The sequence below is a fragment of the Meriones unguiculatus genome, chromosome 4, assembly GCF_030254825.1.
Source record: "Meriones unguiculatus strain TT.TT164.6M chromosome 4, Bangor_MerUng_6.1, whole genome shotgun sequence".
Lineage (NCBI taxonomy): Eukaryota > Metazoa > Chordata > Mammalia > Rodentia > Muridae > Meriones > Meriones unguiculatus.
In genome coordinates this window covers 77,974,341-78,000,758 of record NC_083352.1, presented here as the reverse complement: position 1 = coordinate 78,000,758, position 26,418 = coordinate 77,974,341, and the positions used below count along the sequence as shown (strand labels likewise).

General features: G+C 47.9%; 1 protein-coding gene across 9 annotated transcripts in view; it reads right to left on the bottom strand.

Annotated features, from left to right (window-relative positions):
* Positions 1–26,418, bottom strand: part of Gtf2i (general transcription factor IIi) — an 82,441-nt gene that overhangs the window by 2,398 nt on the left and 53,625 nt on the right. For all 9 annotated transcript variants that reach the window (XM_021646662.2, XM_021646667.2, XM_021646665.2 and 6 more), the window contains 19 exons: positions 25,518–25,701; positions 22,838–22,896; positions 21,779–21,850; positions 17,212–17,395; positions 16,014–16,072; positions 13,210–13,281; positions 11,634–11,817; positions 9,141–9,199; positions 8,731–8,805; positions 8,150–8,251; positions 6,875–6,940; positions 6,430–6,613; positions 5,368–5,423; positions 4,853–4,933; positions 4,005–4,088; positions 3,613–3,796; positions 2,079–2,107; positions 810–851; positions 157–198 (listed from right to left, as the gene is read on the bottom strand). In XM_021646662.2, coding sequence (XP_021502337.1) covers positions 157–198; positions 810–851; positions 2,079–2,107; positions 3,613–3,796; positions 4,005–4,088; positions 4,853–4,933; positions 5,368–5,423; positions 6,430–6,613; positions 6,875–6,940; positions 8,150–8,251; positions 8,731–8,805; positions 9,141–9,199; positions 11,634–11,817; positions 13,210–13,281; positions 16,014–16,072; positions 17,212–17,395; positions 21,779–21,850; positions 22,838–22,896; positions 25,518–25,701 — 1,818 coding nt within the window. The remainder of the gene's footprint in view (positions 1–156; positions 199–809; positions 852–2,078; positions 2,108–3,612; positions 3,797–4,004; positions 4,089–4,852; positions 4,934–5,367; positions 5,424–6,429; positions 6,614–6,874; positions 6,941–8,149; positions 8,252–8,730; positions 8,806–9,140; positions 9,200–11,633; positions 11,818–13,209; positions 13,282–16,013; positions 16,073–17,211; positions 17,396–21,778; positions 21,851–22,837; positions 22,897–25,517; positions 25,702–26,418) is intronic.

Sequence of the window (26,418 nt, the reverse complement as noted above, 5' to 3'; positions counted from 1 at the left end):
TACATTAAAAAAGCAAAACAAAACAAACAAACAAAAAAACCCAACAACAAAAAAACCTCCAATCAAGTCACTAAGAAAACAAAGGCACAAAACTTGACAGAGTGAGCAGAGCCCGGCCATCCTGAGGCATCTGCACTGAAACAGCCCAGCCCTTACCTTCTGCTGCTGGAACTTCCAACTGGCTTGCCTCGGCCGAGTCTAAAGAGAAACACATCAAGTCTCACTTGAACGGTTTTCAAAGGTTGCTATTTAAAGAGTCTAGAAGGAGAGCAGGAGAAAGGGGAAGGAGGAGGAAGCACTGAAGATGGCAACGACCTGTCAACTTTCTTGTTATTTGTTATTCTGTTTGGTGCCTTTGGAGGTCCGGAAGTTAAAAAGACAATTGTGAGCTGCCATGTGGGTGCTGGGAATTGAACCAGGGTCCTCTGGAAGAACAGCTAGTGCTCTTCACCATTGAGCCATCTCTCCAGTCCAAACCTGTCAACTTCTGGCCTCCACAGGCTCCCACACTAGTATGAACACAGTGACACAGGCGGCCTTCTCATTCTGAGGCTTTACCTTAGGCCGCTGGTCTGGGGAATCATGACATCAGCAGTCATCTGGGATCAGGGTTTAGGGGGTCTGTGGCCCACAGCTACTTAGGAGCCACGGCTCAAGTCTCTGTACGTTTACTGACCTTCAGTTACGGCAGGAGGGAGAAGCGGTGTGAACTGAGTGTGTGCAGGTGTGCATCGCGACTATGAGCAGGGAGTGTGAGCCATGAGGCTTGGTGCAGCCATGTAAGCAGCGCGTGCCTCACTCTGCCTTACCTTGTACCACAGGGCCTTCTGACTCATTCTGGTCCACCAGCTCTGCAATGAGAGGGAACAGTTCAGAGGACAGCCTACCATGTGTGACACGTGCCCGTGCCCATGCTTCAACGGTGCAGCACAAGAATGGAGGAGGGCAGGCGGTGCGGCTCGGCAGGCCGGCGCCTGCCTGCAAACCTGACAGCCCCTTTTCAGTTCTCGGGCCCAGAGATGGAAGAAGAGAACTGACTACAAGTATCGTCTGACCACTGCATGAGAGAGGGCAAGATCTGAGTAGCCCAGCATCCCACACACAAGTAAATAAAAGGGGAGGGGAGGAACACTAATGGCCCTGGCAGATGCCACCAGAATCAGGAGCCCCAGTAATCAGCGCACAGTGCAGTCAGAGCCCCGTACAGGAACAAGAGCGAAGCTCACTGTCGCACACAGGGAGCCACGGGCAGCAGCCTGGGCTGTTACAGTCTTTGGAAATTAAAGCCATACAGAGAACAGAAGAGCGGGTCATGGTGGCACACACCTTTAACGTGGGACTCAGGAAGCAGAGGCAGGGGGATGTCTTTGAGTTCCAGACCAGCCAGGGTGACATGAGAGACAGGTGTTAAAAAAAAAAAAAAAAAAAAAAAATTTGCAAAAAAATTCAACAAAAGTCTCCTGGCTTTGCAATCATTACTGTGTGCACAGGCATCTGCGTGAGCAGGCCCTCAACCTGCGCATGAGGGCTGCAGGAGAGCTCTGTGGAGCGGGCTCTCTCCCTTTCTGGGTTCTGGGGGTGGAGTCAGCTCTCCAGGCTTGGGCATTGAGCTTTGCCAGCAGGCCATCAGCAGCCCTCCGTCCCTTTCTTTTTGGAGATAGAGTCTTATGCGGCCAAGGCTGGCCTCCGACTCCATACAGCCAGACAGTGTTGGACAGCCTGATCCTCTTTCCTGCCAAGCACTGGGATGGCGGGTTTCCTCCTCTGCCCAGCACTTTCCTGGCTATAGTCCTCCTGCTCTCTAGCTCTGAGACTGCAGACGGACGCTTACCAACCCAGGCAGAAGCTCTCTAAGCCTGCTTACAGTGAGCACGTGAAGAATGGTCTCAGCCCGCCCAACATACCATTCTCTGACTAAGCCAGTAGGAGGAAGCGCCAAGCAACAGGCCAACGTCACAAGGCACGAAGGAGTGGATGGCGTATGTTATCTTGCAGGTGGCACCCCACCCCACCAGACATGCCACATGCACCCTCGGATCCCGAGGAACAAACTAAGCAACGCTTTGTGAAATACTCACGGTTGTTAATCACAAGTCCTGGAAATGGTCTGAAGAGAAAAACAAATTGCAGATGTAATATGAAATGTTTTTATTTTCCAAGAACATTTGCTTATTTTGTTAATTTACGCCACTTGTTCCTATTTTATAGCCCTATGGAAGAGACATGTAAGACCTGTATGAAATGACCATAATGCCTAGTAACAATGACTCCGGTTCTGTTAGCAACGTGCATCCTACAGAATGTGTCTGTCAGTTATCTGGAACTAGCCACCCGTAGGCACAGTGGGCACAGCAACGCGAGCTACGTCTGTGCTGTGTAACTAGACCTGTGGCACTTGTAGACGGCATATGCGGCTCACTGATGGTGGCCACGCCCTTCGCCCCAGGGCCTCGGAGGCAGAGACAAGCAGAGGTCTGAGTACAGATGGCCATCCTGGCTGACACAATGGGGTCTAGGCCACTCAGTGGTACAGTGAGACTTTGTCCCACGCTCCACAAAGAGTCGCACTGAAGTGGAAAGAAAACAAAAAACTGCTCCTCCTTTTTAAGGAGGACGTGTCTGGGGGAAGGAGCAGTCATTCCCGACGGGAAAACTGTGACGGAGAGCCAGTCCTGCCAGAAGTCCATGACCTCACGCTCCATCACACCACACTATCCTGTGATGGTTAGCAGATATTTTAGGTTTTGAAGGCTCCATTATTCTCATGTTTCATTAAGTATAGTGAGAAATCGGGCAGAAAATGTCAAGAGTTGGATGTAGGGGCATGCAGGCAGAAGGTGGAGGAAGGAAGGGAGGGAACCAGGGGGGGGATACAAAGTGAGTAAAGTGTAATTAATAAAGACAAAAATAAAATAAAAAAAAAAAAGAAAGAGTTGGATGTAATCACATTTTAAAGACAAACAGGCCACGATTGCCGCCAGAAATAGAGAACTGCTGGGCAGGATGGCGCACACACCTTGAATCCAGCACTTGGAAGGCAGAGGCAGGCCTGGTCTACACAATGAGTGCCGGGCCAGTGCGACACACTGAGCCTCTGTCTCAACCACCAAGCAAACGTGCTGGACAGTCAAGCTAGTTAGGTGTGTACGTGTGTAATCCCAGCAAAAGCCAGAGGTCAGGCTCAGCCCTGGCTGCATTACAAGGTACCATGTCAAGAAGCTGGCGCAGCCTGGCCCGGTGGTGTACCCCTGTGATCCCAGCACTTGGGATTACAGACAGGGTCTGAGGGTCTAAGGCCAGCCTTGAGCTACAGAGAAACTATGACTTGCAGAGCAGCCACATAGGGATCCAGCAAGACACTGTCCAAATACACCAGAAGAGTCAACTGAGGAGCTGAGCAGAACACTGGCCTGGTGAGGAAAAGGCCTGGTGACCAGCACTGGCCAACAGTAACTGGGTAAGGTAACTGAGGCAGAGAAACCTGGGACTGTTTAACGAAGCCCGTGCCGGTGGATCATTAGAAACGCGTTACCTGCCAGCTCATTACCCACACGGTCCATTTCAATTCCACACTGCAGCCCTCTGGGAGATGACTAAGCAGGAGGTTCTCACCTAATGACAGTGAACTTGATAAACTCAGCAGAATCTAAGATCCTTCTCATGGAGCTGATCTCCAGATAGCTGGGGGCTTTGAAGGTCACCCCGGGAGGCATGCCGTCCACCACCACACAGCCGGGGTTGATGGTGATTTTCCTGTAGGGCACCTTCACGGGGAAGTCCATCCCAATAGCTTCACCTGCAGCGAGACCAACAGCTCAGGGCACCGTGTGACCGCCATCTTCAAAAGCGGAAACAAGGCCAAGCAGTAACCCTGGTTTACGACACGTGACGTCTGTTTCTTCCTTGCACAGAACTCCCCAACAGACCACGCACCCTTCACAGCAACCCTGGAAGCTCCTCATGGGGTCTTACGGAAACAGTTTCTGCAGTTATCACAAACTCACCAAACTTCCGGCTGAACAGGTCATTGACTTGCTCCCGAAGCTGCCTGGCCTTTTCAACTTTGGACAGTCGTTCATTATCATCATCTAAAGACAAGCAGAAAGCTGACTAGGAGGTTTTCTAGAAAGGGTTTCTAAGCCTGGTGTGGTGAAGCACACCTTTAATCCAGCATTCAGAAAGCAGAGACAGGTGGATCTCTGTGAGTCCAAGGCCTGCCAGATCTATATACTGAGACTGTCCTTAAAAAAGAAAAAAAGAAGGAAAACAAAACAAAGTTCTAACACCAACTCAAGAGGGCTCAACCCATTCCTCTTGTGCAAAAATGTCTGTTTCATACAGACCATGGTTCAAGATTTCTGTGTAGCCCTAGAACTCACTCTGTAGACCAGGCTGGCCTTGAACTCAGAAATTTTCCTGCCTCAGCCTCTTGAGTGGTGATATTTAAAGGCGTGACCACCACCAGCCCGTCAAAACAGATCTTCTTTTTTCAAGGACTTCTTTATGGGCACGGGTGCGCTGACTGCATATGTGTGAGCACCACGTATGCGCCCAGTGCCCACTGCAGCCGGGAGAATATGCCAGTCCCTTGGGAAGGTAGTCACAGAGGGCTGTGAGCCATCATGTGAGTGCTGGGAACCAAATGCACCTCCTCTGGAAAAGCAAGTGCTCTCTGGCCTCCACACAGACTTTTTAAAGGACAGAGCCATGGAGCAGCGGCCAGGGCGCTCAGGTCAGGAGCTGCGCAGCCGGCTGAGGGATGCTTTTCGGGAAGCACGTGAGAGTGCATCCAGCCAGCCCAGACACAGGTCCTGGAGGCCGAGGGGCTCCACCACCTAGGCGGAAGTCATACCTGGAATCGTCACCTGGATGATGTTGAGGTCTTCTACCCCTGATGCAGTGGTATTAACACTGGGCGATGAGTTTATCTTCCCTGAAAGAAGAACACTGAATATTACAGTCTAGACACAACACACAGAGTAACCCAAAGCTGCCTGCGCAGCCAGCCACGAGCTGGCACCTGCACGCTACTGAGGGGGGCACACTTTCTTTTCTTTCTTTCTTTCAAAGATTTATTCATTATTTATATAGCGTTCTGCCTGCACACCAGAAGAGGGCACCAGATCTCATTACAGATGGTTATGAGTCATCACGTGGTTGCTGGGAATTGAACCCAGGACCTTTGGAAGAACGGCCAGTGCTCTTAACCTCGGAGCCATCTCTCAGCCCCTGGGTGGCAGACATTCTAATGGCCCATCTTTCTGTTCTACTGCGTCTGGGTGTGGAGAAGAACATGGTTCAGAGCGCTGGCTGCCTGACAACTAGCGACAGCCCAAGAGCCAAGCTGCGTGCTCAAAGGACACTCACTGGGAGGGCTTTTGGAAGAGGTGCTCTCTTTGATGGCCGTCTCAAACATCTCAGGTCTACAAGCAAGAAAAAGAGTCTGGTTAGTTCAGCACAAGGTACCCAGGGATGACGCAGTGTGCCTGGAGCTCTGCAAACAACTGCAGCATTTGGAAGCAACCTGGGTCCATGAGGAGTGTGTCCACAAGGACCAGTAATTATTGTTATTTTTTTTGGGGGGGTGGGGTGGGGTTGAGATAAGGTTTCTCTTATGTAGGGGCTGTCCTGTATCTCGCTCTGTAGACCAGACTGGTCTGACCTCACAGAGAATCTGCCTGTCTCTGCCTCCCCGAGCACTGGGATCACAGGCGTGTGCCACCATGCCCTGCTTTAAAAGATTTATTTTTTAATGGACATGAGTGCTGTATCTGCATGTACACCTGCATGCCAGAAGAGGGCATCATATCTCAGCATAGACGGTTATGAGCCACCATGTGGTGGTGGGGAATTGAACTCAGGACCTCCGGAGAGCAGACAGTGCTCTAATCACCACCAGTATCACCTGCCACCTTCTTGGCCAGGTGAGAGCATGTCCTGAGGACAGTAGGAGACCCAAGTGCAAAAACAAGAAGTACCGTGCCCACACCCTAGGTACATGCACGATGAGCACATGGGCAACACACAAGCCAACACCTTGCCACAATAAATTAATGACGTAAAAGGGCCCGTGGCGTGTGTACCCAGGTGTGCCAACACACAAAGCTCTGCACGCGGAGCCAGGAGGTGCCGGTGTCCTCTGTTACTCTGATTTCTTTGAGACACGGCCCTTCCTAGCACCTTCCAGGCACGTTCCTACACCCAGGCGGCAGGCCCCAGCGATCCTCCCGCCTTTGCCCACCCTCAGCACTAAGGGCATAGGCTCAAGACTTCACCCAGCCTGTCACGTGCGAGCTGGCATCTGACTTGCGGTCCTCTAGGCTGTGTCTCCATCCCTGAGATCACTTAGCCTCTGGAAGAGCTATTTCACCTCAGGCCAGCACACCGTGACCCCAGCCCACGGATGTCCTCTCCAGCTAAGAGCCTCACTTTTTAATGATGAACTTGATCTTGGCCTTGTTCCGGAGTATCTTCTCCAGCCTCGGAATGCCAAACGTGGATGGTCTTCGGAAGGGCACTCCCTCAGGTAAGCCTTCTACATAGAAGTCTTCCGGGAAGGACTCGAACAACGCGAACGGCACTTTCACAGCCTGCTTAAGGCCAAGAGCTTCGCCTGGAACACACAGCGCCTCGTTGCGCAGCACGCCTTAGAAAAGGCGTCTGCAGCATTCTGCAGCAGCCATAAGACCACACTTGACTGGAAAACTCATATTCACTTTAATTTTGGAAAATGTTCTTGGAATTCTTGATACTCAGTAAAATGGGTAGAAACAGGAGACCAAACCCCACACATTTCCAAAGACATTTAAACATCAAATCCACACCATTTCTATTAGAGAACTACTTCGTATTCAATGTTTCAAAACAAACCTACCGCATTTTTCATTGAAAAGGTTTTCCACTTTCTGCTTCAGGTCTGTGATCTTAGCGTTCCAAGCCTCTGCATATGGAGAATAGCAGCCACCAGTCAACAAGGATTTTCCACACGGAGGGCAGAGATTTTTTTTTTTTTTACCTTATCATTTCATTGATTTAATTTAATTTGCTTGCTCATTCAACGTTTTTTTTCTTGGGGGGAGGGGTGTTTGAGACAGGGTTTCTCTGTCTAGCCTTGGCTGTCCTGAAACTTTTGAATTCACAGAGATTCACCTGCCTCTGCCTCCCAAGTGCTGGGATTGAAGGCACGTGCCACCACACCCAGTTTCATTCATTCATTTTTGAGACAGTTTCTTTTTACTCTGTATCTGCCTCCTGAGGGCCTGGATGAAAGGAGAATGCCAGCATTCCTGGTTTTGCTTTATCTTTTTGTTTTGAAGCTTTGCAAAGCATAGAACAAACAAGCAAGGTTTTTTTGTTGTTGTTGTTTTGCCCATTTTCACTGTCTGATACTGTGGGACAGAGGGCGTTTTTACAGACGTACATACTGTGTGTGAAATGCTCTCCTCTCTTCCCCTTTATCGTTTCCTTCCTTTCTCCACTGCCCATTGGTCCCATGTCCCATTTCATGTCATGGATACATACATGGCTCTAAGTCTCTATATAGTAAACACACAGGATTTTTAAAAATAATTTATTTTTATTTTCTGCGCATTGGTGTTTTGCCTGCACACATGTCTGCGTGAGTGTCAGATATTGAAGTTACAGACAGTTGTGAGCTCCCATGCAGATGGTGGGAATTGAACCTAGTCCTCTGGACGAGCAGTCAGTGCTCTCAACCACTGGGCCATCTCTCCAGCCCCAAACATGAAGGTTTTCAATGTGGCCTCCTGCCCGCTCCTCCAACACTTGCTGATTAAACGAAACTGTTACAACTGGATTACCAACGCGCTGGTTACAAGGAAATGACCCATGCTTTAAGAAAGAACAAAGGCCCACTCCAAGCCTGCTTACATGCCTACCATGTGCCAGGTCTGGCTCTGGGCACATGCAGGGCCTCAACCCACAATCCTCAGGCACATTTTGCACATTTGCACCATCCTTTGTTCACGTCTCCAGCACAAGTGAAAGAAAGGGTACCAGAGCGAAACTCAGGCAGGCTGGCTCTCGCTGCTTGCTGGATCTCTGCCCCACACTGACTCACTGTCCTGTTGACACAGAGCGCTAATTCCTGTTAGAGTGCTGAAACCAAGAAAATAAAAGGTGTATTTACCGAAGGAAAACTCTCTGCCTCGAGGCTTGAAGGGAACATTTGAACCGTTGGTCTGGGTGGGAGTTCGAACGGTGGAGGGCTGAGGGCTGTTGTTATTGGGGCCTAGAGGAAATTCAAAGAAAAGCTACAGTCACTGTGTGCTCACTGTTAGCATGTACCAGAAAAGAGAGTCTGGGCATTCCGAGGGCGTGTCTCAGCAGCCTGGAAAAACACACATATAACCTACATCAACAAAGTATCCAGGGGGCGGCAGAGATGGCTCTGCGGTTGAGAGCACTGACTGCTCTTCCAAAGGACCTGGGTTCAACTCCCAGTGCCCACATGGCAGCTCACAACTGTCTGCAGCTCCAAGTTCTGACACCCTCACAGAGACATACAGGCAAGCAAAACACCATTGCACATAAATAAAAAGAAATAGATTATATTAAAACAACAACAACAACAAAAACAAAAAACACAAAACAAAGTATCCATAAATGTAGTGTTACCACAGGTACTTTTCAGACCTAACACCTTAAACGCGCAGACATTACTGAGTTCACACATCTGTAAGGAAATGAGTAGAGTGTGGAGTAGCTCACCTTCCACAGTGACCTCAATCTCCGGGACCTTGGAGTTGCTCCCAGGGCTTCGAGGTCGTTTTGGGGACTGCAATGCTGTAAGGCAAGGGGCAAGGTTACTTTTCAAGCTGATGCCTACCGCAGAGGGGTGTGTTATAAGAGCAGCAGAGGAAAGTCCTACAGTTTGGCTCTTTTTAATCCTCTGCATGCGTGCCAACAAAGCTGTGGAGACATGAACAGAGGCGGGTACAAATATCAACCTCCAATGAAATGGCAAGAAAACAGACGAAAGAAGAGATCCACTAAGCCAAACAGCCTGAAAGCAGAGAAATGAACCCAAGGCCTGCGGTGACAATGGACTACCCCTCAGGTAACAATGGAACAATGGCAAAGAACGCAGTGCGCCCGCGCCCTGAGGTGCTGCCTCTTACCTTTAGTGTTGACTTTGCTAGCCATCCCAGGAGGCAAGTAGGACACAACCAGCTCAGGCCTAAAGAGAACACAGTGGGTCACTCCACGCCCGGCACAAACAGCCAGAACCCTTTCTAAAACATAAAAACACGTGTATTGATGTTCTCCCTGCACGTCTGTCTGTCTGTGTGCCATGTGCCTACCTGGTGTTCATGGAGGTCAGAAGAGGGCACTGATCGCCAGGACTGCAGACAGATACATACGAACTGCTACTGAGAACTCAACTTGGGTTGTCTGCTGTGGTTTGAATAAGAATGGCCCCCACAGGCTCATACGTTTGAATGCATGGACACCACAAAGTGGCCCTGTTGGCGGGACTGTGTCAATGGGGGAAGGAGGAGAGTTGAGGTTACAGATGCCCACAGCAGGCCTAGTCTCTCTCTTTGACTTGAGATCAGGGTGCAGCTCTCAGCCACTTCTCCGGCGTCATGCCTGCGCGTGTCCGCTGCCAGGTTCCCCTCCCCGGTGATGGTGATGGAATATGGCTCCGCAACTGTGAGCAAGCCCCCAATTACATGCTTTCTATTGTAACAACTGCCTTGGTCATGTGTCTCTTCACAGCAAAAGATAGAAGTTGGTACCAGGAAGTGGGGTATTGCTGTGCAGGCCGGACCATGCTGCTCGCTGGTGGAGTGTGAACTGTGGACTATAAGAGGCTGAAAACTCTAAGTGTGGGTTAACAGGCACACTAGTAGGAGTATGGAGGAGTACTGGGCTGAGCTCAACTGTAGGAGCCCAGCTCAAGAGGTTTCAGAGGGAAAAACATCAGCAAATGGCCTAAAGCGCATTCTTGGGGCTATTTTGACAAAGAATGTGGCTGCGTTTTGCCCTTGTCCTAAAAACCTGCCTGAGCTTAAATGGAAGAGTTCTGGATGAATAGCATTAGCAAAGGAGATTTCCAGACACCCTAATATTAGCTAAGTTGTATGGTCATTAGTAATCACTCTTACAGCAATGTACAATAAAAAGGAGTAAGCTGGATAAAGAGAAATTTAAAAACGCACAGTTTGAGGAGAAAGTAGGGCTAAGTCCTGTGCTCAGGAGCCAAAAAAGTAAAGCCTGATGCTAAATGGAATAAAGGGAGTGGTGACCTCAGGGTAAGACCCTACTCGGCTAAGCTCCCAACTTGTGAAAAGAAACTAAAGAAAAGCTTAAGTAAGCAGTGAGGGAAATCATAAACAGAAAGCTGCTGACAAAAATGTAATTGGAGATGTGGGCCACGTTCCAGCCCCAGCAAGCAGAAAAACTTGGCAGCTTCAGCCACACGGTACTGACTTCAGAGTCAAGGGTATAAGACAGGGGTCTAGAATCTCCTTCACAGCTAGGTAAAGATGCCAAGGCCAGGCATGTGTCAGGGGTGTCCCTGCACGGAGCCCCCACAGGATGGACATGCCAGAGCCAGGGGGTACCTGCTGACCAGGTGTGGACCACCCAAGAGAAGGAAACTGCAATCGAGCAAGCTAGACAGAGGCAAAGATCTGAAGAGAGCCTTGACTTCAGGCATGGAGATGCAGAGTTTGGATCTGCCCCTCTGGTTTTCAGTCTTCCTTTGCTCCAGTATTTCTTCACTATTCTCCCCTTCCCTTTTGGAAGGGTAATGTACATCCTGTGCATGAGTCTCAGAAAAGACTATGAACTTTGGATTTTAAATAATGTTGGGACTGTGAAAGATTATGTTTGACTAATTGCATATTGCATTATGATATGGCTATAAGCCTATGGGGGCAAGAGAATGGAATGTGGTGGTTTGAACAATGATCTCATGTGTTATTATGAGCATTCACTCACAGTGAATGCTTGGTCGCCAAGGAGTGACCTTGTTGGTAGAAGGGTGTCACCAGGAATGAGCACTGAGGTTTCAGAAGCCCACAGCAGGCCCATGGCTTATGGATTAGGGTGTAGCTCTCAGCTCCTCCAGCAACCGTGCCTGTCACCATGCTCCCCACCACGGTTATAATGGAGTACGCCTCTGAAACTGTGAGCAAGCAATTAAATGCTTTCTTTTATAAGAATTGCCTTGATCATGGTGTTTACTCACGGCACTAGAACAGTGACTAAAACAGCTATCTCTCCAGCTCCCATAACTCCTTTTAAAACAGCTAATTAACACTAGCTTTGATCTCTGCAGGAGAGTAAATAACTGTAAAACAGTAGACAGCTTGAGCTGTACGTACAGTGGCTGCCTAGAATCTACCAATGAGGAGGTGGGACATAGCTCAGTAAGAGAAGCCTTGCGCAGAATCCCTAGTGAGGGGCTAGGCCTCAGCAGCAGAGCACTTGCCTAGTCTGCGCGTGGCCCTGGGTTCAGTCCCCAGTTTGGCAAAGCTCAGTGTTGGAACCTGCACTGGGACAAGAGCGCACAGGGAGGAAGGCTAGCTGAGAATGAAGGACTCACAGAAGCGCCTGCCCAGCTAGCATCATGGAAAATGGCTGTGGGGACAAAGACAACTCACTTTTTAACAACAAACTTGATCTTATTGCTCCCACGAACAATCCTCTCGAGGCGTGGAATCCCAAACCAGGTGGGGCTTCGGAAGGGAATCCCTTCAGGGAGCCCTTCCACGTACAGGAACTCTGGATTCGATTCGAACACAGGATACGGCACCTTCACGGCCTCCGTGAGGCCGAGAGCTTGAGCTAAAAGACAAAGAGAGGCTAGCTCGTGTGCAGACTTTCCCACGGGCACTCTTTGGTCTGTATCGGTAATCGAACAGGTCACGCTAGCTTCCTTACAATCCAACCGTACAGCCACTCACTCTTAAGACCTAGTGAAAGTAAGTAATAGTAATGCAGCAGCTGCCACAGAGATGGCTAAGAAACTAAGAGCACTTGCTGCTCTTGTGGAAGACCTGGGTTCAGTTCCCACAACCCACACGGTGGCCACAACATCCATGTCTCCAGTTCTAGGCACCCGATGCTCTCTTCTCGCCTCCACAGCCATTAGCCACACATGTGGTGCATGTGCATACATGGTGATGAAACATCCTACACATAAACATTTTTAAAAATCTAGAATGTTAAAAAATTAATTAAATTATACCATTATACTTAAAAAAAAAAAAAATCAGTGATTTTGTTTTGTTTTGTTTAGGGCAGCTCAGGCTGGCTTCAAACTTATCAAAGTGATAGTAATCGTCCTGCCTTAGTTCCTCAAGAGCTAGGATTAAAAGCATGAGCCATCAAACCCAGGAAACGAACAGTACTTTAAAAGCAACTTCTTAAAACAATAAAAACACATTTGCTTTCTGTGTACCTCTGCTGCCTGGTGCCCAAGGAGACCTGGAGTGATGGTGGACTGTGGGCTGTGCTGTGGGTGCTGGGAGTCTAAAGCAGACAGGCTGGACGAGCAGCCAGTGCCCTTAACCACTGAGCCACCTTTCCAGCGTGTAAACAGTACTTTTAAGAACCTTTAAACATTTTCAATGCAAACAACAGCCAGGTCAAAGGTCAACCTGGTCACCATGTCTGTGGCAGACGTGAGCTAGGGCCATACAACTCAGGGATGAAAACATGTAGTGTCCCTGCTGCCCTGTAGGCCAGGATCATCCAAGAGAACCCACCCTGAAGACCCTCGCTGAGGGCCTCCTGAAGCACAGCACTGAAGACCCACAAAGACTAGATGCTGCAGCCAACAGAGCGGTGCAGCAGACAGTGCTGGCGCTTGCCTGCCATCCTTTCTTCTCCATTGACTGCGAAACAAACTGACACCTAAACCGAGCCTAGGAAACCTAAGACTGCACTCTTTAAACTGAACCAAGCAAACAGTGAGGCCCTCATGTCTTTCAGGTGAGAAGCACATTGACTCAAAGGGGCTCCCCAATTCCTTCCTCTCACCTCCACTGTGGCATAAGAGAAAACAGGAGCAGAGAGATGAAATAAATCACTTGGTTTAAGGAGAGAGCTGAGTAGAAGAAGTAAATTAAGGCTCCCTTTCTGGCGCCATCCCTCACGATGTTCTGAACTTCTAAAATTCATCCAGAACACAGCCACTGTCTGTAAGCTAAGGCCTAACTACTATATATCACTCACCAAACTTCAAATTAAAGATCTCCTCCACTTGCTTGCGGAGCTTGGTGATTCTGACATTCCAATCTTCTTTGACTGGAAAGAAGCAAAATCAAATGTAACTAATAATGCTTTTACAGGACTGACACAAATCATAGACTCAGGGAGGAAAGGGATGCCTTCCTGCCAGTGGCCAACGCTGTGGGCTCATCCTCCAGCGAGGACATGGCTGTTGCCACCCCGAAGGTAGAGCAGCTCTCATCGCTGCTCCAGTTCCCTCTCTACTGGGTTGGCCACAGGTACCTGCAAGTGAGCACCACGGAGGGTGCCGGGAGTTCCTACCCTGAACTGTGGCTAGTAACTAGGTGTAGCCGGTGAAGAGTTTCCATTATACAATGCTAACATCTGAGGGTTTACTAATTCAGAAAAGCGTATGAGCACTTAGAAGAAAGAAGAGAGAGGACTACAGAAAGTCTGAAGCCAGCCCAGGAGACCCAGGGTCCCTGTCCCAAACAAAAAGCAAAGCATCCGAAATAGCTGTGAGCACACCTAAGGGGGTAGTAGTCCGTGACACAGGGTGCAGGGGACAGGCACAGGTATGAAATTCCTGTAGGTTTTATGGGTGGGTGAGGTGTATATGTAACAAACAGGTGAAAAAGCCCTATAATAGCCTATAAATGTAAAAACAGCAGAGAAGGCGAAGAAGCTTCTCTTCTGAAGTGGATTCTTTGGGGCTGGTGCACACTCAAGCTGGCAGGATGACACGCTGCTATGATAGACTGGCCTGATGCTCAGAAGATGAGCAGACACTTGCAGCCCTCCCTCCAAGGTCCAGGGAACCTCGGAGAAGAGACGTGTGAAAATTAAAGAGGGAGGAAGGGACAGACTGTTGCTGAGCTGGCTCTTCAGCACAGTCCGGCTTTTGCCATCTCAAAGGCAGACAGCTGTGATTACCACGTGAGTCTGTAACAGGATGAGTCCTGGCACAGCCACTCCGGGGAGGAGGGAGAGGGAGAGGCCTCAGCTGAGATTCTAGCCACTTGTCCCCTCGAGCTGCACCTGCATATGGCCTAGCCAGTGCTGGCGTGCACGTGGGCTGAGGCGGCCCGGGCCCCCACACTTGTTAGCCACCCCTCACTCGGGACCCTGTAAGTAACCCCAATAAACTTGCCATTTGCCCACACTGGACTTGTTTCTGTGTTGTTCTCCCCCTCTCCAGTGTTTGGGGTGAATGGTACAAGACTCCCCGGGGAAGGTCACACAATTTTAAAATAAAATAAAGATTAAAGTTTAATCTTTAAAACTTTAAATAAAATAAACTTTAAACTTAAAACTTTAAATTAAAATAAAGTTTAACATAAAGATTCTAAGGATTAAAAACAGAGAGAAAGTTTTCTTGTACTTGTCAAGTATCAGAAAAACGAAAGGGAGAGAGAACTGACATTTAAACTCATACGTAAAACTAAGGAAAGCTAGTGGCCTTCTCTCTGAAGGTCCACAGGAGGACCTGCTGTGTAAAGGCAGTTCCCCAGCAGCTTCCCTTGCTTCACCATGCAGGCAGCCTTGTCCTGTCGGCCTGGTGACTGCCTCCTCACCATATGCCTACAAACTCACACAACCCAAAACTTCACCAACAAAACCACTTTTCCAATCAGAAAGAAACATAGCAAAGCTGCTGTAGCTCAGCAGAGAGCGCCTGCCTATCATGTATTAGTACCACAAAACAAGTTCAACAAGAGAACAGACGGCATTTCTCAACTTGTCATACCAGTGGCTCAGCTATCAAGACCCAGGACACAGCCATAACATCAACCTGCATGCTATTTCACCCTAAGTAGTAACAGCAGAATGATTAGCCACTCAGATTTAGGACTACCAGAATGTAGTCTGGATTCATGCTCTATTGCTTTAGGGGGAGAAAGCCTGTGACACAGGCTGCCCTGCAATTTTCCCAGGCTAGATTCAAATGTGTGGCCATCTTCACTCTCAGCCTCCTCACTGTTAGGGCATCCGAGCCCCTGGAGCTGCGGTTACAGGCAGTTGTGAGATGCCTGACCTGGGTGCTGGGAAGCAATCCCTGGTTCCGTGGAAGAGCAGCATGTGATCTTAAGCAATGAGCCATGCCTCCCTCCACAGTTTGTTGGGCTTTCTTATCAGTATGTGAGCTTAAAACTCTCACAGAGTTTTGCTTCTGTGAGAACAAGAGCTACAGGAATAAAGATTAAAGCCCCAGTATATGGACTGGCAGAGTATGGTCCCGGTCAGATGCAGCAGCTGGGCAGGTGGTATGTGATGAGCTAGAACCAAAATTCTCATAGTGGCACACACTTTCAATCCCCGCACTGGGGCAGAAGCAAGCAGATTTCTGAGTTCAAGGACAGCCTGGTTTATAGAGCCAGTTCCAGGACAGCCAGGGCTATACAGAGAAACCCTGTTTTGAAAAACCAAAACCAACCAACCAAAAAAAGACTATTTGGGAACAGACGCACCATGAAAGAATTTTATGGCAAAAATATTACATTCAGCTGGGCCAGGGACACAGGTCTGTCACTTCAGGTAGTTCAGAGGCCTGAGCAGGAGAATCACAGGTTCAAGGCCAGCCCCAGCTATTCTGAGCAACTTTAGGGGGAGTCTATCTCAAAAGAACAAGGAAAAGAGTATTAGGGACAGCATTCAGTGGTAGAGCTCTTGCCAATTGTGAGGCACCAGGCTCAATTCCCACCAATATGGGGGGAAATATTTTCAAAGATATTTAATTATTTAAATAAAAGAAAATGGAAGGCAGGAAGGCAGGCAGGAAAGAAGGGCGGGCGTCTGGGCAACTATACCTGGCGTATTTGTCCGTGGCTGAGTCACTTCAGTTGTACTGTGAGTCAGAAGTTCTGGTCTGTGAAAGTATTATTGAAATTAGTGGTCAGAGCGTTTGGGAACAGAGCTGGACAATGTCAATTATTCTTTAGTGTGTCCCATTCTTCCTTCTTGCACAGGGAAACAAGCCATTCTGGTGGCTGTTCTGAAACAGCAACCTCAGGGGGACTACTGGGTTGCTGTAGAAATGACTGTGTGCTAGCCGCTTTCTCTACCAAACCAACTCAACCTTGTCTCCTACAAGAGCTGGACACTTGAAACACCTCTGTCCCAAGTAACTCTCAATCCTGGCAAACATCTAAACACATTGCCAACTCACAAGGCGGAGGGAAGGCCCGGAAAGTCCTCTGGAGTAGTGAAGCCAGCCTGCTGAGTTTGCTCCCCACACACAGTGCCTGTGGGGCAGCACACCCTTCAGAATCAGCCACCAACCATGGCACGGCCAGCACGAATGACCACGGGCGACTGCTTCAGTGCCCTTAAACTCTCGTGTGCCGCTGTCCTCCACTCACCCACCTGTGCTGGCATCCTACTCCTCACGCTGCCGAAGAGCAGCCTGAGTGTACCCCTTCCCTTCTCCAATGTGATCACCTCTATGGAATATCCTTTTCCAGACCACACACACCAATAGCCAACCTGGGAGTGTACCCTCCCTGAATTCTAAACGCCCCGATACAAGCTCACAAGACAGTGTGTGTTTGGGTCCCACTCTGCACACATCAGCACTACACTAGAGGAACCCTTACTCAATCAGTTCGAGTAAATGAAACATTGCATTTACAGTACCCACAGGAGGGGCCCCTCAGGAGGAAAAGACCTATCTTTACCAAATGTGTCTTTTATCAGGATAAACAGCAACAACAACAAAAAAACCTAACCTCAGATGGGGGAGCAGCCTGCCAGGCCGCAGAGGAAGACAATGCAGCCAGTCCTGATGAGACCTGATAGGCTAGGTTAGAGGGAAGGGGAGGAGGACATCCCCTATCAATGGACTGGGGGAGGGACATAGGAGGAGATGAGGAAGGGAGAGTGGGACTGGGAGGAGATGAGGGAGGGGCTACAGGTGGAATACAAAGTGAATAAACTGTAATTATTATAAAAAAATTAATTTAAAAAACCCAAAACTTTAAAAATCTGTTTCATAGATAATAATCTTACCTTTTGATAACAAATTTAATTCGATTGCCCACTTGGATGATTTTTTCCAGTCTTGGGATTCCATACCATGAGGGGCTTCGGAAAGGAATGTTTTCTGGAAGTCCTTCCACGTAGAGATCATTGGGATGGGCCTCAAATTTTTGGTATGGTACAGCCTTGGCTTCAGTGCTCCCCAAGGCCTCAGCTAAAGAAAATGACAGTAAATCAGGAGACTCAGGCTAAAGTCATAAATGATGGGCACTCCCAAGTGCAAAGCTTCAAACATTATAGCTAAAATACAAAAAAAAAAAAAAAAAGAAGACTCAGCCATGGGTATGAACCTATAATCCCAGCACTCAGGGATATGGAGTTCCAGGCTAGTCTGAGCAGAACACACACACCGTGTGCGCGCACGCACACACGCGCGCACACACACACACACACACACACACACACACACACACACGAGAGGAAGAAAGCATGAGAGAGACTGACAGACTGACCCTGTGTATATATGGGAGGGGCATGAGGGTAAATTTACTAATCTCTAGTCTGAAACTAAACCCAAACAGCTTTAAAAAGAAATATTTGGATGACTGACACTATACCAGAAGACAGATGGCCCCTGAATCATGTAGCTAACCTTGCTGGGGGTGGGTCTGGTGCTCTGTATTCTAATGTTAATTACTGCCCCCCCCCCAAGATCTGGTTGCTAACCAGATGAGCACATTCTCAGGTACACAGCACACTGGTCTTTGTTGTGTAAACCTTGTTCTAACCTAATTTAAAGTTCATTGGTTAATAAAGTTGCTGGAGCCTGTGACTGGGCAGAAGAGAAGTAGACCAGGCTTAGATTCTGGGGTTGGGGTCTAAAAGCGACCACAAAGAGGCAAGGAAGACAGGGAGAAGGAAGTCATCCTAGGGGAATATGGATAAAGACATGTCCTTGAGGGCTGGCCTGATAGAACAGAAGCAGCCCTGACAGTAATGATTAAGGCAAGTAACATGCGGTGTGTAGCTGGAAAAGAGCAAAATACCTTAGAGGGTTGATACTTGCCCAGCTACTGTGCTTTAAAGCTTTTATGAATCCAAGAGGTCTCTGTCTCAATTATTCAGGAACTAGCCGGGGTAGAGAAGCCCTCAAGATTCAAATATCTATTTCACAACATGATCTCTGCATATTCTGCAGCCTGGTGGCCTAGTAGGCAGGGCTTACAACTAGCTTGAGTTTCTTTGTTACTGGATGGACTTTTCCTTTGATGTTTAAGGTCTTTTGCCTAATCCCCTGTCCAAGCGTGTGTGTGTGTGCACACATGTGGGGAACAGAGGTCAACACAGTGCAACTCCTCAGGACTTTGAGACAGGTTCTCTCATGGACGAATCTGCAGCTTTCCATGTATGTTCAGGCTGGCTGGCCAGCAAGCCCCAGGGGTCCTTGGTCTGCACTCCTTACTTCTGAGGTTACAAGGGCACCACCATGGGTCCTGGGATCCTCACGCAGGGCCTCATGCTTTTGAGGCACAGACTTTAATAGTGAGCTATCTCCCTGACCCATTCTGTCCTAACTTTTTCCTTCATATTAGCAACACCAAATCTGAAGGGGGCTCTAGTGTGTCTAACAACACATATGAAGTTATCACCATCATAGTTGTAAAAGAAATGTTCTGAGAGGAACAGAAAATGACTATGGCTCAGATTCATACCTGTTTTATCTGGTAAATAAGACATACGCTAAACCCAACTTTAACATGCTTTCTAGAAAATACAATGTTTGAATTGACAGCAGTTGAGAGAAAAGGTGATGGCTGGGTGTAGTGGCAAAGGCCTTTAATTTCAGCACTCAGGAGGCAGAGGTAGAGACAGGGAGAGTGCTGCAAGTCTGAAAGAAGCTTGGGCCACACAGTGAGACCCTGTCTCAACAGGAAAGAAAGGGGCAGGGATGGTGACTACTGCTCAGTACGCAGTCCGGTTATCCTGAGTCAGCTCTCCAGTCCACACTTCCCTTAGCGTGTAACTTTCTCCAAGCCACGCGCAGTCAGGAAGTCCTGCCCATAACCAAGGTTCCCAAGGTGGGCTGAACCACCTCCGCTCCTGAGCTGTCTGCACCGCACACAGGCATTGGTTATAGGCAGTGGATACTGGTGAAAGCAGAACAAGAGCCTGGGTGATTTCAGCGAAATCACCAGAACAACTGCTCATTCCTCACCAGCACCCAAACAAAATGCTAGCCCAGCAAAGTTCCTTTTTAGATGGTAGTTGCTGGGAATAAAATCCTGGGTTTTATGTATACTAGGCAAGCATTCTGAAACATTCTCAAACCTCTTCCTCTATTTTCTCTCTTAACAGTAATAGTGGTGCAGACCTTTAACTGCAGCAGCTGGAAGGCAGAGGCAGGTGGATTTTCTGTGAGTTCCAGGACAGCCAGAGCTACACAGAAAAACACAAACAAAAACAAAGACAAAAACCAAAAACAAACAACCCTGTCTTCAAAAACAAAACAAAACAAAAAGTTTTCTGAAATTACTTTTATAGTGTGGGGATCAAACCCAGGCCTCAGGTGTGGCAAGTAGGCCCTACAAAGAGCCAGATCCCAGCCCCAGTTTGTTTCCTCAGCTAAACTTGAAAACGCCGACCTGTCTCCCACTGGCTACTTCTCCTTTCTTTCCCTTCCTTCTTTTGCCACTTCTTGGGTAACAACAACAGCCACCAGTAATCCTCTCGAGGTGCAAGACGCTGAGAACCACATCATTCCTGAACAGGAATCACAACGACATAATGGCGACATCCTCAACAATCAACAATGGCCCTCGCTGATGCAGGCTGCTAAGTTAGGAAATGACTGACTGGATCTTTACCGTGCCCTAGCCAATTTACACCCAGACAGGAGGCCAGGGATACTGACGACCTGCGAAGCCTCAAACTCTGACTTGTCGGGAGATGGTAGTTGGTGCCTACCCCGCCACTATCCCAGGAAATAAAGGAAAATAAAATTTAAAATTTCCTTTCCAAAAAAACCCTCAAAAGCTGGATGGTGGTGGTGTACACCTTTAATTCAGGCTCTTGCGGGGTGGGGGGAGGCAAAGGCAGGTGGATCTCTGTTTGAGGCCAGCGTGCTCCACAGAGCAAGTTCTAGGACAGCCAAGGCTGCATCCAGAAACCCTGTCTCGAGAAACAAAAAAAAAAAAAAAAAAAAAGAAAAGAAAAAAGAAAAAAATTTTGATTTGTTCCTGACACAGGAACAAAAGTAACAAGAGTAACAGAAGCTCTTTGGGGGCTGTAGAGATGCTCAGTAGGTAAGAACACGGGATACCTCTGTAGAGGACCTAGGTAGGTAGCGCCCACATGGCCACTAACATCTACCTGCACTCCAGTTCCAGGGAACCCAAAACCCTCTTCTGGCCTCCATGAACACCAGACATTCCAGTGGTGAACAGAAGCATGTGTAGGCAAAGCACCTTTATTTTACATAGGACGGTTTTTAAGGCACTAAAATGTTAACAAACCAAATACATTAAGTGTCCAAAGGTATAAGACACAAAACAAAGCATAGTAGTTTTGCTTTAAACCTTTAGTTTAAGACCAGCCTGGGCTACATACATATAGCAAATTCCAGGCCAGCAAGGGCTACATGTCATCCTAAAACAATAAAAACAAAACAAAACCAACCCCTTGAAACAGAGGTTCTGAGGATGCGGGAGGCGCTTGTCTACTGGGCACAAAGCTCGGGGTCTAGTCTCAGCAATGGTCAATGGCACCTCTAATCCCAGCAACTCAGAAGCAGAGGCAGGGAGATTGGCGTGAGCTTGAGGCCAGCCTGGGCTATATACCATAGGCATAATGAGACTTTGTCTCAAAACAACAAAACCAGTAACGAATAAATAGCAAAACCCGAGATACTATAAAACGGGATCATGGTGCCTCTAGGTGGGCCAGTGGACAGACAGGTGCACGTCCTGGCCATAATGTGTGTCTCATTTCACAGCAACAAATGGTGTCAGACCCAAGGGAGGAATGAACCCAAATGGCCAAGTACCTCCGCTGCATGAATAAAACCTCACGAAGCCGCTATTCAGGGCTGGGGTGTGGCTCACGGCACAGGGCTTGCCTAACGTCTGCCAGGACGACGGGGAGCACTGGTCTAAGGTGGGCCCAATCATCCCAGCCCAAAAAGAAAATGAAAGAAAAAACACTGAGGGTTTAGCCGATTGTCTTCTAGTTTTAACACTTCTTATAATTAATTTTTACTAAAAGCAGCAGGAAAAACACTACGTTAAATCAAATCAACTAATTTCATCTAAAATGAAATAACTCTTAAAAACAAAACAAACAAACAAACAAACAAACAAACCCATCGGGGACTGGAGAGCAGGCTCAGCAGGTCAGAGAGCTGCTCTTCCGGGGAACCCAGGTTCTGATTGGCGGCTCACAACCGCCTGTAACTCCAGTCGGAGACCCTGACACCCTCACCTGTCTTCCCTGGGCACCCACACATGTGGCAACACGTCCACCCCCAAGACACACAACCTCACACATACAATTTCTTACAAACTTACTGTATAACGTTTAGTTTGAAGGTAGACATCCTTACCAAATTTCTTGCAGAAAAGCTGGTCAACCATCTTCCTCAATTTGGTGATCCGCGCGTACCACTCTTCCTTTACTGCGGCAACAAGTGTGTCAGCTTTTACTCACTTACGATAGTACCCTCCGTTAACTTTCCCCCTTCATTTGACCAAAGTTATCTCTAAAACTCCAGGAAATATTAATCTATATATGGGACACTCCTGCCCCAGCCAGAGGAACACAAACAATGATCTCTGATCAATGACGTCCTGAATTGGGCAGAATTGATGAACCATTATCTAACAAAGGCAGGCTTTACTTTTTAGGTAATTTATTTCTGAGACAGTATCTCATTAGCCCGGGCTGGCCTACAGCTCACTGAGCAGACCAGCCTGCTCAGCACGGCCCAGCACACCTGGCAGGATACATCTGTGCAGCCCTATGCAGAAACGCAGGGCCTATATGTCCATCTATCTATGTGTCACAGCTTCTGTCAACCTGACAAAAACCAGACAAATGGCTGAACAGGGAATCTTAACTGAGAATCGTTCCCACCAGGCTGGCCTGTTGGGCTATGTGGGACATTTTCTTGACTACTGATTGATGTGGGAGGGCCCAGCCCAACTGTAGGAGATGGCATCCCTGGACCAGTGGGCCTAGTAATTAAAGGATAGCCGAGCAAGCCAAGAAAAGCAAGACAGAGGGCAGCATTCCTTCATAGTCTTTGCTTCAGGTTCGTCCTTCAACTTCCCGCCTTGGCTTCCCTCATGATGGACTGTAACCTGTAAGTCAGATAAACCCTCTCCTCTCCAGGTCAGTTTTGGGCAGTGTTTATCATGGCAACAGAGAGGTTTTGGAGTTCTGGCTTTGGAGCCCAATCCACCCATCTATCTGTGGTTATTAACAGAACAAGTGCTACCCTTCTATGGAGCACTAGAGTTCTGGGATGCATGTTCTGTAGCGATTCACGCTTGCTAGTCAAAGGCCTCTTTATGAGAACAGGAACCTACAGGAGGCCACACTGTCCTGAGTGGTCACAATTCCCATGCACACTGCTGTGACTGACTGGAGGCTCAAGACCCACCTCCTGATGTTGGCTTATCAAGCTGTAAATCTTCCCGTGTGGAGTTCAGAAGCTCGTGTCTAAAGGGAGAGAGTTCAATGGTGAGTACTTGCCAGGCAGTATAGACCAAGAGGCAAACACAACGCACATACGGTACTCAATCGTCAAGACTGACTGCACGCCAGCACACCTGGACCAAACTTCAGAAGCTTTTGACAAAGGAAGCGCAAACTATCTCGGAAGATGCCTCAGAGAGCTGGTGTGCTCACTGTGAATGAGCTGCCTTGCTCAGTTATCTGAAAATGTTTATGGCAATTTAATCCTTTAACGTTTGTTTGGTTGGTTTTGGTTTTTCAAGACAGGGCCTCTGTTGTAGCCTTGGCTGTCCTGGACTCACTTTGTAGACCAGGCTGGCCTTGAACTCACAGTTCACTTTGTAGACCAGGCTGGCCTTGAACTCACTGCCTCCCCAGTGCTGGGATTTCAGGTGCGTGCCACCATGCCCAGTTTATCCTTTACCTTTATATCGTATTCAAAACTATGCTCCTCACAAGTCTCTATGAACTCAGTTTCTCTGTTTTTAAAGCCTACATATATTCAACATTTGTCTGTGCAGGGCAAGAGACATGTTACATTTTTCTGAACAATCAAACAATGAACCTTAATTCACACAGCGCCGTGGAGGTCTCTCCTGGAGCTGAGAACAGGACTATTCAAACACTCCTGACACATCAGGAGGTAAGGGAGGGTAGGACGGTGGGCACAATGCTGGACGATGGTGGGCTGTGATGTCAGCACTTGCTGAATTCTCTAAGGCCACTTTCGCACAGGTGAAGCGGTTAAGCTTTCACAGATACTCAGGACACAATAGCCTGTTATCTGTGGCTCTCTCGCTCACACGGCCAAGGACTTTTGAAAGCAAAGGCCTCATTTCTTTTTTCAATCTTGTAACAATTGTCACAAACTTTTACACTTATTTACTTCATACTTGTTTGAAGCCAGGTCTCCCTAAGTAGCCCCGGCTAACCCGGAACTCCCTATGTAGACCAGGCTGGCCTCGGACACACACAGATCCTCCCACCTCTGCCTCCTGAATGGGGAGACTAAAGGTTATGCTAGAAAAACATGACATTCCTTTCCAAGTCCTGGCACACTTTTTCAGACCTACTTATTAGGCTGACAGTCTACTGGCACTCTCATTTTAGTCTTTAAAATTTACTTATGTTTATTTCACATGCATGGTGTTTTGCTTGCACATCCATGTGAGGGTGTCAAATCCCCTAGAACTGGAGTTACAGACAACTGTGAACTGCCATGCAGGTGCTGGGAATTGAACCCAGGTCCTCTGAAAGAGTAGCCAGTGCTTCTAAACTGCCGAGCCATCTCTCCAGCCCCTGGGCCCTCTCATTTTAAATGCATGTTTGCTACTTTATTTTGCTGTCTCCTAGGCCTTCGAAGTGAACACCTTCACTTGCTGTGGCCACTTTACAAACGTGCTCCTAGATACTTGAATTTTATGTTGTAAACTTGGTCAGGGGTCAGCAAGATGGCTTAAGCACACGCTGCCAAGCATGACAACCTGAGCGTAGTCCATGGACGAACCTAGTGGAATGAAAATGGATTCCTAACATTCTCTGACCTCCACATGTACATGCAGGCATGCACAAGCATACATACACACACAAAAATAAATGTAAAATAGTTAAAAAATGAAAACCAAATAATATGGACTGTGTGGGTGGTTCCATCTCAAGAAGGGCATATTAGCACCTCCAACAGCTGCACTCGCTTAGGAAACAGCGAAAGCCCTCCTTGCTACACTTCTCAAATTAGTGTGAGGGAAGTCCAACATTTTCCCTCTAAGCTTTGCTTATTTTAATTTTCCAATCATTTATTCATATGCTTTCAAAGCACAGACTTAAAAGCAGTGGTTCTCAGCCTTCCTAATAGTGCAGCCCTTTAATACAGTTCCTCATGTTGTAGTGACCCCATCATGAAATTACTTTTGTTGCTACTTCAGAACTGTAGATTTGCCACTGTAGATTTGTCATGATCATAATGTAAATAGTTTGGAACAGAGGTTTGCCAAAGAGGTCAAGACCCACAGGTTGAGAACCACTGCTTAGAAGCAACACACAGATGTGTGGCTTTCCTTAGTGTGAAAATCCTCAAGTAAGTGATAACGTCAGGCCTATCATGTGGGCAGGAGCTCATGATTAAAAAGCCAGACCTGGTGTGACATAAATACACTTATACACACACATTACAAAACAGAAGAATGGCTGCTGTGAGGATGGCTCAGCAAAGCTTTTCTCCATAAGCCAGTGAACCAGGGCTCAGATCTTCTACACTCAAAAAATGCTAGGCAGGCATACAGCCACCTGTAATTCCAGTTCCAGATGGCAGAGACCACCCCTAGAGCAACATAAGCCAGACAGACTACTGAATCAGGACTCGGGGCTTCACTGAGAGACCAATCTCAAGAGAAGAAGGCGGAAGAATGACCCAACATGATATTAACCAAGGCCTACAAATGCACCAACACACACACACACAGCACACACAAACACAGAAAAAAAGGAAAAAAGTGGAAGACAAAGACACACATAATCACTCAAACTTTTAAATACAGTCTGTCAGCATTTAAAAAACTGCACCAACTGAAACAGACAAGAGCCCCACATAAGTGTATATGTCTTACTTCTTAATCACAAAGCGGATCCTTTCCTTGGCCAGCAATATCCTCTCAAGGCGAGGAATGCCGTATGTCGATGGCCTTCTAAAAGGAATCCCTTCCGGAAGCCCTTCTACATAAAGATCTTCAACATGGGACTGGAAAAGAGGGTATGGGATCGTCACCGGACCTTTGGCTTTTATAGCTTGAGCTTTAGGATGAAAAGAGAAAGGGACCATCATTACAAGACAACACTCGGAGGAAAGTCCAGAACACAATGACAAGAGATACACAATGCTGCTGTCCTCATCAGTCTACTTGCACCAAAACCAGTGGTCAGTATGTATAGTAGAAAAACAGCACTGCCGAGATTTTAAAACATGAGCACTCGGTTATCTAAGACTGAACCTCTAAAACATCTCTCTCAAGGAACAGACACTCTTGGTCTGCACCATGTCTGGTTAACAGCCATTTATTTACCCAAGGGTCAAATAGTGCAGCAGTTATAGGCCATGTCCTCCAGGCCGGGGGACGGAGGCCCCCCACCCCAGCATCACTGTTGGCCGGTGTTCTGCGTACAAGCGTATCTGAAACATTAACATTTGCACTAAAGCTTCAAGCATGCCATGCATGCCAGTGGTTGGAGATGGACACAAAGCATGGACTTGGTTAATCCCCTAACCCAAATACCAGTCTTCACAGTGCAGTGAAAAGTTCTCCTTTTGGGCAAATACCACTGAAGTCGCTTTCAACTTATAAAACACGAAGATTGTTATGACAATTTCACAGCACTTGGCACACAAGTATTTTCTTACATACAGAAGAATCTTGGTGGCCATGGTGGTGACTGCACCCCTCAAGAGGCAGAGGCGGGGTGATCTTATACTAAACTGCTCTAGATCAGATTGGTGCTGGGAAGACATGAAAA